This window comes from Condylura cristata, unplaced genomic scaffold, assembly GCF_000260355.1.
Source record: "Condylura cristata isolate star-nosed mole 26May11 unplaced genomic scaffold, ConCri1.0 scaffold00024, whole genome shotgun sequence".
In the NCBI taxonomy this organism is placed as follows: Eukaryota; Metazoa; Chordata; class Mammalia; order Eulipotyphla; family Talpidae; genus Condylura; species Condylura cristata.
The window spans coordinates 13,393,427-13,408,499 of NW_004567125.1; the positions used below are offsets into that span (position 1 = coordinate 13,393,427).

Sequence of the window (15,073 nt, forward strand, 5' to 3'; positions counted from 1 at the left end):
TTTTTTTTTTTTTTTTAAAAGTGGGGTATGTTGCGTAACAAAGTCTGGATCTTTTTAATAATAATATTTTTTTATTATTTTATTATTTTTTTAATAATAATTTTAATAACAATGATCATCCTCCCCCACTTCCTTCTCCTCCTCATCCCTTATGTTTGAACAGCACGCTGTGGTCTTTGAGACGTCTCGTACACATTCAGCCAATTGGTTCCTTTGAGCAGGACAGGGTGCAGGACGTAGGGACATAGGTGTTGTCTGTATAGTCACGATGAGCTGGAGCTCAGGCTTCTGGTGCCTGCTCCAGGGTCGTTTCTAATGAGCCCAACAGATTTCTGTGAATTGCTGCTGTCTGCCTTGCAAGGATCAGTTTTTCCTAATCAGAGTTTAAAACAATAGCTTTTCCAAGGGAATTTCCAGGCAGAATTGGAGTATGTCCCATAAGTTCTATTCAGTCGATTAAAGTTAAGTTCGAGAAGTTTCACTGAGCTCGGTAGTGGGTCGTGGGGGAGGGGAAGTTTCTAAACTAGGTTGTTGGAATGACAAGGTGCTGTGGCTTGACAGTTACCACAGGTGGGCTTGGGCCCTGTGCTCATGGAACGGAGAGTGTCCCTCAACTTGAGGTCCAGCCGTTGTCTCCTGGCTCCTGCAGCTGACTGTCTGCCGTCTTTGAAAAGGCAGGATGTTGGGTAAATGGAAAAAACACTCCCTCTCCAACCTGGCTCTGCAGGAGAATGGAACTGAAATTCTGCTCTTGGTCTTGGATCATCTTGAGTCCCAAGGGGAGTTCTTTGGAGGTCAAATCAGACAGCCGGGGTCCATTTGAAGGGGCGTTTTTCCCAGATCAGAGCAGAGCTTGGCAGGAGATGCAGCCCGTGTGGTGTGTGGGTGTGTGAGTGTGTGCGCAGGCACACACGTGCTCTGCCACCTGGGTCTGTAGCACAACATAGGCATGGAAACTCCATTTGCACATGAAAGAGGAAGGAAGGAGAGAAATGCGATCTGGGCTTTCTCAGCCTCCAGTCTTGGTAAAATCAGCGCTGGGAGCTCTTCGTGGTGGAAGAATTGCTTTTATTTTGTTTTCTAACGCGAAAAGTAACATATGCATAGAAAACTGCACAAACGAGGAAGAGATAGCTTCATAATTCTTATAAAACAAATCCCACGTGAGTACCCCCAGTTTAAGAATAAAACAGAGCCCCTTCCTTCCCCCATGCCTCTCCCCTCCACCTGTCCTCTCTGTTAATCCTTGCTCCTCTTCATAGTTTCATCATCTAAGGATGCATCCTTACATGCAAGTTTTGCTGGTTTCTGAATTCTAAATACATAGCCTCCAACAGAATGAGGTGTGTGGTTGTGATTGCGATGCACCCTTGGGTGTGGTCAACTTCCTTCACATACATGGTTTTGAATACTCTCAGTGTTGTTTTCTTATTGTAGCGCAGTCAGAGCTGTTGCTGTGTGGTGCTGTATTGCAGGGATAGACCACCAGGATTTGATCTGTTCTGCTGCTGATGATAGGAGGTTGTTCAGATTCATAATTCTTCACTCGCAGGGCCCCAGGGGCCTCCCTGTATGTAAAGGAGCCTACAGGAATGTCTGATGGCGTGGAAGTAGGAATAGGCCAGCTGGGTCATTCACGTGTTGCTCTTCAACACAGAACAACATCACCAGGCTTTGCTCAAGTTCACCTCTTTTCTCGCAGAGTATGAAACATTCACATACAACCTCACCCACATTAGTATGGCTAGACTTCCTTATTTTTGTCAAATTGGAGAGTATATCTTAACAGAGCCATTTCACTGAGTTCCAAAAACATGACGCCATGTTTTTTCCTATTCATTTCATTCCTTTTCGCCTGTTTGTTGGGTCTCCTGTGGAGACCTGCAGCCCCATGGCCGTTCCCCTAGAACTGTTCCAAGTACCACTAGTGTGTTGAACCTTGGCTGCCCCTCTCCTGGGGTGACTGGAAAGGGGGAGGGGTATAGGAAGCATGGGTAGATGTTGGAGCTAGAGGTATCTGGACACAGAGCAAAGGTCTCCCAAAATGGAAAGTCAGTGGTCTCCAAAGGCAAAGACAAATTCTGTCCATTGCACCTGTATCTGCAGTGACTATTGCAACTGATGCAGTAGTTAGCCATGGCTCGAATCCAGCTATAGAGTCTTTCACCCCAAAGACATGTATGCTGTCCAGGCCTGCAAAATGGTTTCTGCAGGCAGCAGGGCAAGAGGCTTGTCCTGTATACATCCTGCTTTGGGGAGCAGATTTATGGCCAGGTGGAGAAAAAGACCAACAGAAGGCTACATCATTAAAATAATCCTTTCTAGTATCAAGGCTTTCGTTGGATTAGGTCATTCCCATAAAAATTGCAAATCTTTGTGAAGATTTCCCCACCCTTGCTCTGCTACAGACACCTGTCAAGGTTTATAAGTCCTTTAATGAGTGGGTGATTATGTACACATATACCTTTGCTATGCTGGGGTGCCTGTCTCATGCTCTTAAAAAAGAAGTGTGGCCACAAAGCTTTCCAGACTGTGTGTGCTCCTGTGGTCCCTTCTTGTGTGTGTGTGGGGGGGGGGGAGGGGCTCTCGTCTTTCTCTCTACCTGCTGCAGTTTGCAAACCTCACCCACAAGCACACGTGGGCACTGTGAAGCCGAACGTCCTCTGAAGCCTATTCTAATAATGTTAGTCCAAGTAAGATGTAATGTCCATGATGGCTTTACCAGACCCAGAACTGGCCCGCTCCCCAGAACATGCTGGCCCAGGCATTGCCAAGGCTTCTCCCCAAACCTAAGGGTTTGGTGACATTGTGTTTCTGGTCTGGAAGGCAAGATCAAAGACACATTTTTGACCCTGGGGAATAGATCTTTTCATCAACTTTAAGGAAAATGTAATTTTCATCTGCACAGGCCTTTCCACAAGTTAGGAGAGCGGTCCCTTTCCAAGCCTTCCATCTTCTTCCCCTCCACTCCCTTGGGGATACCCTGAGGGTTCTCTCCTCTGATCAAACCTGCTTTCATAGAAGGGTTTGCTCTTGGTCATTTCACTCTTCTTCAAGGGCAGCCTAGAGAGAAATGTCACCCACTGGGTCTAACCACAGCATCCTCATCTGTGAAAAGGAAACAGGTTAGAGATAATATTTCTTAGTACATTTCAGCTAATGTTATTTCATTCAATTTACCTCTTAATATGAATTCAAGTCAATATATTACCTCTCCTGGGGTTACATATACTTTAAACCTAATTTGTTGCTGTGGCCAGACTTTCTTCTTGGCTAAGGGGATTTAGGTGTGAGAGCTGGCCTTCCATCTGTGGCCTAGGAACAGCTTGAGCTGGCAGGATATATTTACATATATTTAATATTTACTATTAAAATTAAAATATTAAAATTCGTCATCAGAGGTCTGACATTTTGCTCTTCGCTTGCTGAACTGTTCTTCCAGACTCTGGACTTGGGGGCTGCCTGGGTCTAAGCTGTCTTAGCAGAGCTCTCGTGTAGACTGGATTCTCGGCAGCTGGTGTGGTTGGGGCGATTGAAGATGACAGCTGGTAAATGCCAGCCTGCTCCGTCAGCTGTGCTCAGGGATTGTGCCCATCCCACCATCAGGGGTCCAGCTGTTGCTAGCTGCTCTCTCTTCTTACCAGGGCCTAGAGACAGCTGTCTACTGGGGTGGCAATCCGAGGCCACCTGGTCCTCTCCAGGCCTTTGGCTTAGAGGCGAGCAGGTCCAGCTGACGGGTGCTCCAAGCCCCCCCCCACACACACTAAGGCTCCAGTTACCCCACACTTCACGCCCACAGGGACACCTGTTCCCTCTGCCCCCAGGCTTCCATGTGTACCTGGGCCCTGTGCAGTCATTGGGGATCAGGCAGCCCCCTGAGTGTGGGCATGTGTCTGAAGTGACTTGGGGCCACAGTTCAGCTCAGCTGTCTTCTGGCCCAGTTTCCTCCAGAAATATCGAGTGTTTCTGAACACTCCAGCCTGTGTCTTCACCTTCCCTGGGACCAGCCGCACTAACCTTAGCACCTGGTTCTTTTTTTCATTTTTAAAAACTATTTATTTATGCATAAGAGAACTGGGGTACAGTTCTGGGGTGGGGGGTGGGTTGGGGTGAGAGGATTCACCAGAGACAGAGTGGGGAGCAGAACAGGCAGATCTACTGAAGTACACTGCTGAGGGGAGCAGCGAGAGGTTTGTCGCACCGTATGGGTCAGCTCCATGGTCGGGGATTCGAACTCATGCTACAGTGACTGTGGAGAGCTTTATAGCGCTGTGCTTTAACCCGTTGTGCCACTAGGGAGGGCCCACCTGGTCTTCTACCTCTATTCTTGTTAAGATCCCAGGCGCCATCTGCTCAGCTTTATCTATAGAGTCCAGCCCATTCATACCTGGTACCTTTCACAGGCAGCCCTCATCCTTCCTCCATGCCAGCCCTGGGAGGTGGGGACCATTACTCTTTTTCCCAGCTGGGGCTAGGAGCGCTGCACCATGTCAGCTTCCAGCCTGGTCCCAATGCTTTGGACTTAAGTGGCTACCTGGTGCCCCCAGGCACATTAGTCCCACAGACCAGGTTAGAACACTTACATCCCCAAGAACCAACTTTCCCCCAGCCTCTGTGCTCCACACCTGGTTTTTTCAGCTCTCTATGCCCCTTAAAGCTGCACACTGACCAGTGGGGCTGCCCAGTGCTGACTGTACCCTCCTCTACCCTCATCTAGTTCCCCCTGGCCCAAGGTCCTGCTTGAGTCACATGCTTCTTCCCCTGGGCACCTGGCTGCTGGCACCATGGACAGCTGTGCCATTCAGCAGTGTGGCCATGTCTCCCCAGGTTTCCCCAAGGACCAGCTATGTGCCCTCCAGCATGTGCACGCATTGTGTGAACACCTCTCAGTCCCTCAGCCCTGACCATCTCCAGGCCTCATGACCAAGTGCCCAGATCTTTAATGCCATGGCTGTTATGTGCTAACCCTCTGGCTACTTCCTCTTCCTCCCTCCTTCCTTCCCTCCTCCTCCCAGTGCCAGGATCTTTAGCAGGGCCATGTGGTGCACCCGCCGTGCCAGAGAGTGACCTTTCCCGCCTCCTCCATCACATTGCCAGCCCATGAGCCAAGTTGCATACGTCATAAATGTCACGCCTGCAGCTGTCCCAGGGAAGAGCTGGAGGCGTGAGGTCATGGGTTTGCCCTTTTGCCAGGGCAGAATCGGGAGTGCTCTGTGTGGGCAGCATCTTCTTAAGTGCCACACAAAGGCCCTTGGTGAGGAAAACGGAGCCCTGTGGGGGGTGGAGATCCCCAGTCAGCATCCCTGGGGTGGAGGTGGCTGGCGGGGTGGGGGCAACTAGGAAAGCCAGCTGCTGCTGGGGCTCTGGAAAGGGCAGCTGGCCCGGCTGCGGGCAATGGGGTGACTCCACACAGCACCATGTTTATTCAGGCGCTGGCGGGCTCTGCTGTCCCAAGAGGGGAATAAACTCTCCTGCCCCTGGTTCTTGGGGCCATACGTCTTCAAGCCTTCCTGAGCAATCCCAGAAAAATGAATTCTCGTTAAAACCAGAAAAGGAATTGGAGATTTGGAAATCACTGAGAAGGGGTGTCTTCCATGGTCCTGGAGACCTCCAGACCTGGGGGATACAAGTCAAATCTACAAGGTCCCTTGGCCTCCCTTCCAGGGCACAGACCAACGCAGCTTGCCAGGACTAGATGGGGGGAGGGGTTGTGTGGGGAGGGAGGAAGAGAAGGTTCTTATTTAAGCAGTGAGGCTACTAGTCCTGGCTGCAGGGTTCATCAGAGTGGCTGCTGGGGCGACTGGCTGAGCCTCTGGTGGGGACTTCTGTCCCCAGCTCCCCAGGATCAGAGCCTGCACCCCTCACTTGACTCTTCACCTGCTGACTGCTTTGGAGGACCTGCTGGTGCGTGTCCCACAGGATGCAGAGTTCAGGGGATGCACAGGGTGGCTCTAAGCAGGTGCTCATGAGTGTACAGTGGTGCTTGAATCCCATTAAGCACCAAGAACTGTTCTGTTGGCCCAAATGGATGCTGGAAAAACAGACTCTCTCATAGATCTCTGCCTCCTTTCCATGCCCAACCTTCCTACATTTAAGGCAGCACTTCTCAAGTTTTAATGTACATGCCTATCATGAGGAGAGTTAAGGAAGATTCCAGTTCAGTAGGCTTGGGTAGAGCTGACGTGTTTTCTAGCAAGCTGGCCGGCGTAAGCAGCCCACACTTTGAGCAGTAAGGACTTCTGGGAGTCCAAATTTCCATATTTCCCTGCACTTGAGGTCCTCTCTTCTGCCTAGACTAAGCTGTTGCCTTGCATGGCCCCTTTGATGTGACCAGGGAGCACAGAGCCCCTTATTCTGAGAGACCCTCTGGGGGAACTGAAGACAGAGGGCTGGGAGATGCTTGCTTCAGTTTGCTTTCTTTTTGTAATTTTGGTCAAGTCACATCTTTACTCTGAACCTTAGTTTCCTCATCGATGATACAGAGGATTAGGCTTGAGTCTAGGGACCCTTCCTTCTTCCACGTTCTTCAAAAGGCAGCAGCGTCAGACCTTATCCTGTGCACTTCCCAGTATATATAGTTTTTTTTTTAAAGGTTTCTTTATTTATGCACACAGAACCGGGGTACAGGGGCAGTGAGAGGATTCACCATAGTCAGAGTGAGGAGCAGAATCAGGCAGATTGAAGAAGTACACTGCTGAGGGGAGCAGCGGGCGGGTCAGGAGAGGTCTGCCGCGCCATGGCGTTCACCTCTGGGGCCGGGGATCGAACTCTCATGAACACAGCTGCTGCCAGCTTCGCAATGCTGCTTTAACACGCTGCGCCACCAGGGAGGGCCACTTCCACATATTTTAACTTGTTTGCCCCTCATCATACCTGAGGGAACGTGCTGGCACTGCCCCCAGCTACACACAGGCACACTGAGTGCAGGTTGCTGAGCCATCTGCCAGAGAGTGCAGCTGCAGCGGTGGCAGCACTGAGGTGGTGGCCAGACAGCCGGACTCCGTGTCCATGCGAGTTCTATCCCTGGCCCCGGAGATGACCCCCATGGCAGAGCAGACCTCTCCTGTTTTGCCTGCTGCTCCCCTCAGCAGTGTACTTCATCAATCTGCCTGTGCCTCTAACCTTTCTTTGCATTTTGACTGCCCCTGATAATGCCTATCAGGAGTGGCCATACCAGCATCCTAGGTGTTCTTGAAACAAGGCTGCTTTCTCATGGTTTTTCATTTCACAGTAAATTCTGTGCAGTTCAGAGAGGCTGGCTTGGCCTAAGCCCTCAAGAACATATCAAGTCTTTCCAGTGTGCAGAACCTGGCATGCAGTGAAACGCCTTGAGCGTGGCCTCGTCATTGGCCCGGGAGCCTGGTTAGTTTTAACAAGCTCCTAGTTTTAACAAGCAAGGCTCTTCCAGGGGGCCCCTAGGGTGGGGGGCTGTGGAGCCACAGTGTCTGCGTGTCATCGTCTACTTGGGCTCTTACGTCTTCCTGGCCCTAAGCCACCCTGGCTTCCCTCTTACCAGGCGGCAGGGCTTTGCCTGGCAACATCTAAGCTCTTCACGCCTGTGTCCGTTACAGGACAGAAGCAAATGCATCCTCTGTTTCATGCTCGTTTTCCTTCACCACCCTCCTCAACAGACCCCAAGGAAAACAGGCATTTAAGAGCTCAGGTGACTGTGGAACCCACAGTGGGGGCCATAGCCAGGCAAGAGGGGACCCACGTCTGAAACTGCTTTAGCGATAACTCAGGGAGGACAGTCCCAAGCTGATTAACAGTTGTCTGTGGCCCCATTGGGCTTCACCTTCTGGGTACTGGTCCTGACGCCCCAGCCCAGCCAATTGGACCAGTAAGAGATACTAACCAGTGGGTGGTGGGATGTGACTTTGGTCCTTTCTGGCATGAGCTTGTTCTGAAGAATAGTGAATTTGCCCAGTGGGGATCATTTAGGGCAAAGGTTTTAAATGGGAAAGTTGGAATCAGTTTGTCAATTTTTCTAGGTGAGGGATGCTGGGATGCTTTTCAAGTGCTGAGAAACAGTGTGATCTTGTTGGAAAAGCTGGGGAAATGTGTTCCTTTGGCCACATCTTCTCAAATTGCTTGGAAAACCCTTCTGTCGTTGAGCTACCAGTTCACCTTTGTGGGATGCTGTATGTGGTTGTTTCTAATGTTCCTCATCGACAGGTCGTCACTGTGTGTCCTGGCGATCTGAGTGTGGCAGTGTCTGTTAGGAATGCATCATGGCGGGGACTGGCCAGCAAGGCACATGCTGGGACCCAGCTGCCCCTCAATGCCCACGGGTCCCCCGCGGGTCTCAGCGCCCCGCAGGGCACGCAGGGGCCAGGCCTTCTGGCCCCTTCCTCAGCCTGTGCGTCTCAAGAGCTGTGCAGTTGGTGGTGGCCGTCTGTCCTTGTTTGTCTTCAGAGACTTGCACAGATCTGCTTTTCACTTTTTTCTCTTCTCAGGAAGTTTCCAGAAACCTCACCAAAGAAAACGAACAGATCAAAGAGGACATGGCAGACATTCGCGCCGAGGTAAACAGGCAGAGCAAAGAGAATTGCTCCAAGAGTGTCCTGGACAGCGAGCCAGACATCCGCTCAGCCCTGCAGAGGGATACAGCGGCAGCCTACGCACACCCTGAGGTAAGGCCTGGCCCCAAGGGCCTCTGAAGGCAGCCTGGCAGTTGGGGTCCCCATACCCCACACGTTTAGAGCCTCTGGGTTACCATCCAAACAGTGTCCACTGCATCAGTGGCTCAACTCTGCGGGTCTGCGAGGGCAGGACTCTGTGTCCTGCTTTCAGCACTGAGGCCTAGACAGTGTCAGTGAGCAGGCGTTGAAGCCCCCACAAAAGTCTGTTCCCCTGAGTCCCAGCCTTTTTGCACTGTGCCCACATGCCTTTTCGGGACCCCACACCTTTGTAAGTAAGGAGCACACATGTGCCGATTGTGGGACTTTCTGGTTCGCTCCCACTGGCCTGAATTGATTAGGAATAGTACTTGACTTTCCAAGGTGCCTGGGTTTGGAAACAACTCTGGGTCCTCCATGCTGAAGGGGACTGAGTAGCACATGCCTTACTTGTGTCGCTGCGTCCTGTGGTCTGCACCACAGCTCTGGACACAGCCTCACCTGTCAGTGAGGAAACAGATCCAGCAAGGTGCTTGGTGACCCTTGCATGGCCAGGACGTGGTGGCCCATGTCTCCAACCTTTGTCAGGCACAAAGTCACCCTTACATGAAACAGAAAACCGTCTCATGACATGAGTGACACCAGAGACCGACTTGCCTAAAAATCAGCCCCCACTTTGGGCTGCAGTTACCAAGTGAAGTCTATGTGTTACCATCTCATGGTTGGGTTTTCTCCCAAGGTGATGCCTATGAAACAGACATTCATTTGGGAGATAACCCAGAAGGGGAAAGGAGAAACAGAAGTTTGGCAGTAGGCCGGGAAGAGTGTGGGAGGCTTAGTGAAGCAGGGCTGGACGATGCATAAGAGGGTCCTGGCAAAGGAGGGAGCAGAAATTACGCGAGGCCCTGCTGACATTAACTGGTTGCCAAGGGTTGGCAGTGGGCAGCAGACATTGGACTTCAGGTGTGCTGTGGAAGGAGCCCTCAGCCCTCGGGTAGCTGGGCAGGGTGTGAGTGGAGACAAAGCCCTGAGCTGAGGCTCAGTGTGCCCGCATGGGCACAAGGCTGGCAAGCGTTGCTGCTTTGGACTCCTGGCTGCTCATTAAGAATTGGGGTAAGAGAGGAAGTGAGACCGGGTATAGAGACTTGGCTCTCAGCCAAAGAGGCCCATCCCAAGGTGCCGAGCAGGCGGTGACTGTGGGCTAGGGGGATTTCTGGCACATGTTATCTGAAAAAGGGACAGGAGACAAGTTAGAATTTGGGGGGCCGTAGCCCCAAAGCCAGTATTTTGCCTGTACCCTGCCCAATATATGACTCAAAATAGAAACAATCCCAAACCATAAAATAAGTATCAGGAAAACCAGTCATTTCTGGCTTTGCTTACAATGGTGATTTTGATGCTTTTTGGAAATAGCATTTTTAAAAATCATTTTTACTCTCATTTTTGGGGTCCTTTCATGCCAGCCACTGAACACGTGTTGTAATCTGCTTGGTGGGTCACCCCGAGCAGATCTGAGCTTGTGAATCCCAGCCAGGGCATTAGGGCTGGGAGGAAACCTGGAGGTGCCTTCACCGGCCCCAAGACACGGCCAGGCCGACACATCTGGGCTGACATCCGCCGCTGCTCAGGGCCGCCTCTTGGCTTCCATCTCCCAGTCGGCTGAGCTGGAGAATTTCTCTGTTGTCTTGATGACACATTATGTGGTATGTTCAGAAACCCAGCTCAGATTTCCTGAGGGCAAACAGCAAACCAAATCAAACACATCAAACTCTTTCTCTCCTTGCTCAGCAGAATCTTTTCCCCTCCTGAAGCCTCCATTCATCACAATGCTGAAGTTAGCACAATCCACCCAAACCAGGGTGAAGGGGGTACAGCCAGGAGAGAGAGTGGGTGCTGGGGGTGAGGGAAAGGAGAGGTGGGGCAGGAGCCCAAGGGTCATGTCCCCCTCTGTCCTTTCATTCCTCTGTCTCTTTTGGGAGCACACTACTGAAAAGGGGACAGTGAGGTGTCTGGGTTTGGCTGTTTTCAGGGCTGTTGTAGATGACGGCGGGGCACCCCGGAATAGTGAATAACAGTTTGCTGGTGGCCTCTCTCCAGACAGGTCCTTTCTGGGAGAGTTGACAAGGGGATCTGGGGGCAAAGGGGGACTTCAACCTGAGTTGAAGTCATACAGCAGACTCTTGGATTAGCAGAGAGAGAGAAATCAAAGCATCTAGCATGTCGCCTGTGGATCCAAGGAAATTATATGTTCTCTGGCGAAGGCTGGCCATGGTCTTGCTCCAGCTCCTTGGCTGAGAGAGAGCAGTGCAGTTCCTGCCCAGTTCTGAGAGACTGGAATTAAAGACAGTTTCTGGGATTTGCCACGAAGAAATGACAGCCTGCGTTTGCAATGTAGAGGGAAACCAGTGTCCCGTAATTTGACGACCCACAGCGTGTGAGTCAAGGACTGGGCCTTTCATTGGCCTCCCAGGCAGCTCTTTCCAGTGGGAAATGAGGGATCCCCACGTCTGCTGGGCAGTAGCCAGACTGAGGTCCTGGGACTTGGGCATTCGAGTTAGCCCTGTGGTCAGGGGCTGTGGGTTCTGTGGCTTCATGTGAGGAAGAACACAAGCTCCGGAGGCAGCATGGGATTTAGTGCCCCTGTTGGGCACCTCAGCGACTGACCTCTGACCAAATTGCTGCATGGTTTGAGCCCCTCTTCCCTCAGCTATAAAATGTAGACAATCCTGTCACCCTTGTTCATTGTTATAGAGCAAAACCTAAAGGGACATGTCTGGCCATTAGGTGTTGTATTCAGTCTTGAATGAGAGACCCTCAAACAAGAGAGGGTTGTGTTGTTCCATGCAGAACTCTGAAAGCAGGTGCCTGGGACTGGTATGCTGAGCTGCATGACATCATTAGTGATACTCGTCTTTCCAACCCCCCTTCCCCATTGACAAGATAGCTGCCCAGCCCCAGCCATCCTGTCCACCTTTCAGGCCAAAGAAATGAAGAGAGTGAGAAAGATGCTTCCCACTGAGCCTGTGAGCATCTCCTAAAGCTCTTCCCACCAACTTCTACTAATAGCCAGCACATAATCCAGTGAGCACTCCCACAAAACCCTACAAGGAGACAGGGTTCTGGCAGTCAATTTGAAATCTGCCGCAAAGCACAAAGTGAGGATTGGGACGGAAATGTTAATTCTGAGTAGAAAAGTCTGCACATATTTCCTAGGGGACCTAAGATTTTAGCCAGACCTTGAAGCAGAAAAGTCTGAGCAAAGGCAATAGTTCCGAAGAACCAAGAGGTTCAGGAGACAGCCAGGTGCCAGGGGTGCCAAGAATGTGGGAGCAGGGGGAAAGGCAAGGAAAATGAATCCTGAGCAGGTGCAAGGTCCATCTGTAAGCTAGCTCTATATGCCGGATCAAGGACTTCAGGCTTTATTCCCATGCAGTGGGAAGGGTTTGGAGCAGTCTGTTCTGAGGTAAAAGCAACCTTTCCTCCTGGGGTATGCACTGTTTCTCGGACTCATGGCCAGTCCCAGCACCCTTGCCTACAAGGATTTTGCTGGAAAGAACTGATCCCAAAGCTAAGTCACCCAACTTCTCTAGGCCAGAGCAGTGCAGAGAATTGTGCTCCATGGGGAGCACAGTGGAGTGTGGAGTACAAGTCCAGACTGCCTGGATTCAAATGCTTCTGCCATTTACCAGCTGTGGGACCCTGGGCGACTTATATAACCTCTCTGTGCCCCAATTACCCAATCCATAAATGGGAATGATAAGAATAGTCCCATAATAGGGCTGGTGGAAATAAAATTGAGATAACACATGTAAGACTCAAAGACCAGCGCTAAGTTCTTGGGAAGAATTTTGGGATTAGCAGAGGATCTGAGCACGCCCTTGGCTCAAGCACTGATGAGACCTGACCTCCCCTGTGTCTCTTCTGTGGAGCAGTATGAGGAGCAGTTTCTGCAAGAGGAAACCGTGTCTCAGCAGATCAACTCCATTGAGCTCCTGCGGACTCGGCCCCTGGTTCCGCCCACAGTGGTGAAGCCCCAGCGGCCCCTGCACAGGCAGGTCCAGCTAAGGGGCCGACCAGCCTCCAAGCCCACTGTCATTCGAGGTATCACCTACTACAAAGCCAAGGACCCTGAGGAAGAGAACGACATCGAAGAGCAGCGTGAGTTGGGGTCCACAGGACCGCCTGAGGGCCAGGGCAGGGAGGGAGCAATGGACTGAGACCACATCCCTCCTGCAGTCTGCTGACTGCCTGGGCCCCGAAGACCCAGCTGGGTCACCAAGAATCCCTGTGGTTCCTGACTTCTTGCTGCCTTGGGCAAATCACTCAACTTCTCTGGGCTTGCAGAACACCGCAGGGCTGCGTCACAGGGACTTCAGGGCCCTTAGTCCACTTATCCCATTTGCAATGAAGACACTGAGGTTTGGAGGGGAATGTCTCACTCGGAGCCATATGGTGGGCTTCTCTGGGCTGCCTCCCCTTCTCCAGGGGGAAATTTCAGCCCTCCTCCTCCTCACACACTCACAGCCCTGTTTATCTCATCCCTTCTTTCCCTAATCCTTCCTCTTTCTTCCTCTTTGCCCTGCTCCTCCCCCTTGTCCTGATCCTGGAGCGAGGTGGGGGTCCCCACTGTCCTGTCCAGCAGTGCCCACTCCCGACTGTCAGCCTCCAGGTCCAGTCACTGCTCTCTGTTTGCATGTGCCCTATCGCTGGCTTCACCCTTTTGCCTTTTCTTACGGACCTGTGGGGGTCTTATAAATACCCTGGGTCCAAGCCCACTGTCAGCCAAGGATCATAGTATGTGTGCCCTGCTGTGGCATGTGTCTTCAGCTTCTTAAAGTTGTTTTTGATGAGCTGATAAAATCCAGTGTAGCCATTATGTCCTCAGTGGTCAAACTTCTGTGTCCTTGCTGGGAAGCTTTGCCTACCCCTGCTCAAACCTGCAGTCTCTCCACCTCACTCAATGCACTGAAGTCAGAACACCAAGCCCCAGCCCCGGGAATAGGAATGGCCCCAGGTCTGGGCTCTCCTCTCTGCTACCCTCCCCCTCACTCCTGCTCGGTCTTCCAGGCGGTTTTGGAACAGGGCTTCTGTGCTGCTGTGGTTTCCTCGCACAGTCTTCCTCTGAGAGCTGCTTGGGCCACTCCCTTACTCCTCTCAGCCTCTGCTCGTGCTCCATCCCTCTGTGTCCCACCATGGACACTTATACATGGCTGGAGATTCCCTCCCCCCCAGTTCTCTGGACCTTCTTCACCCCATCTGATCTTTGCCCACAGCATCTTCGAGCGCTCTCCCAGCAGCCTTAGTGCTCTCCCAGTAGCCCTAGCGCTCTCCCAGCAGCCCTAGCGCTCTCCCAGCAGCCCTTCCGGGAGATGGGAGCTAGACGGGAGCTCCGTGAGCACGGGGCTCTTGGCTGTGCTCATGTTGTGCATGAGCCACATTATCTGCAGAATGAGGGGACTGGGCTACCGACTTCCTCCTCCTTGTGCCTGTGCGCCCAGGAGCTCCCCTGGGGCCTGAGAGGAGCTTCGCAGCGTCAGTTGGGAGGGCGCCTGGGACCCTGCCGCCGTGCTCCTATAACCCTCTTCTTGATCCAGTCGGACTCCATCTCTAACCCCGGGCATCATGTGAGAAAGGAAACCCTCTCACTAGCCTGCCAAATGCTGCCTGCGCTTGGGCATCCAAAGTCTGTTCCCTTTCCAGAGCCACAAATGACCCTTGTGTTTGTTCCCCAGAAGATGAGTCTTTCAGCGGTGACAATGGAGTGGATTTGCTGATTGAAGATCAGCTTCTGAGACACAATGACCTGCTGACCGGAGTCACCACGGGACCAGTCACCACCCTTCAAGGCTCTGCTGTGACAACCGACGCAGACATTCAGTCCACCGCAGACATTCAACCCACCGCTCAGTCTTCAGCTGCCCACGACCCTGACCCCACTCTCTCGACCTCAGTTGGGCAATTCTCAACATCCCCCCAGACCACCTCAGTGCTGCCAGAGCCTGAAGGGGAAGCAGTCCTCAGACCCACGCAAGGACCAGCCACCACTGTGGCCAGCACGGCCACCCAGACCCCCACTGCTGCAGCTTCTCCGTCAATGGCTCCTGAGTACGAATTTGTGGACACCACATACACAGTGCCTATGCCTCCCACCGTGGGTGGCACAGACTCACTGGAAAGCGATGTCACAACTGGGCAGCGCACAGCTCCCGCCAGCCCCACATTGAGCCCCGAAGAGGAAGACGACATCCGGAATGTCATAGGTGAGTTTGCTTTCCCAGGTAAGAGGCTGAACCTGGAAGTGGCTTGGAAGGGGGGGAGGAGCCCAACGGTGAGACTCCACAAAGAAAGGCAAGAGGAGGCACGCCTCTGGTCAATGATGAGGTTGACATCTGGGGTTCAGGGATTTAAGTGTGCCAGTGACGAGAGTGGAGCCTTATTTAAATCTATAGAAATCC

General features: G+C 52.1%; 1 protein-coding gene across 2 annotated transcripts in view; it reads left to right on the plus strand.

Annotated features, from left to right (window-relative positions):
- OLFML2B (olfactomedin-like 2B) overlaps nucleotides 1-15,073 on the plus strand; it is a 35,281-nt gene that overhangs the window by 10,203 nt on the left and 10,005 nt on the right. The window contains exons 4-6 of one of the 2 annotated variants that reach the window (XM_004688436.2): nucleotides 8,457-8,633; nucleotides 12,551-12,776; nucleotides 14,351-14,878. In XM_004688436.2, coding sequence (XP_004688493.1) covers nucleotides 8,457-8,633; nucleotides 12,551-12,776; nucleotides 14,351-14,878 — 931 coding nt within the window. The remainder of the gene's footprint in view (nucleotides 1-8,456; nucleotides 8,634-12,550; nucleotides 12,777-14,350; nucleotides 14,879-15,073) is intronic. The other variant, XM_012728859.1, reaches the window with a different exon arrangement.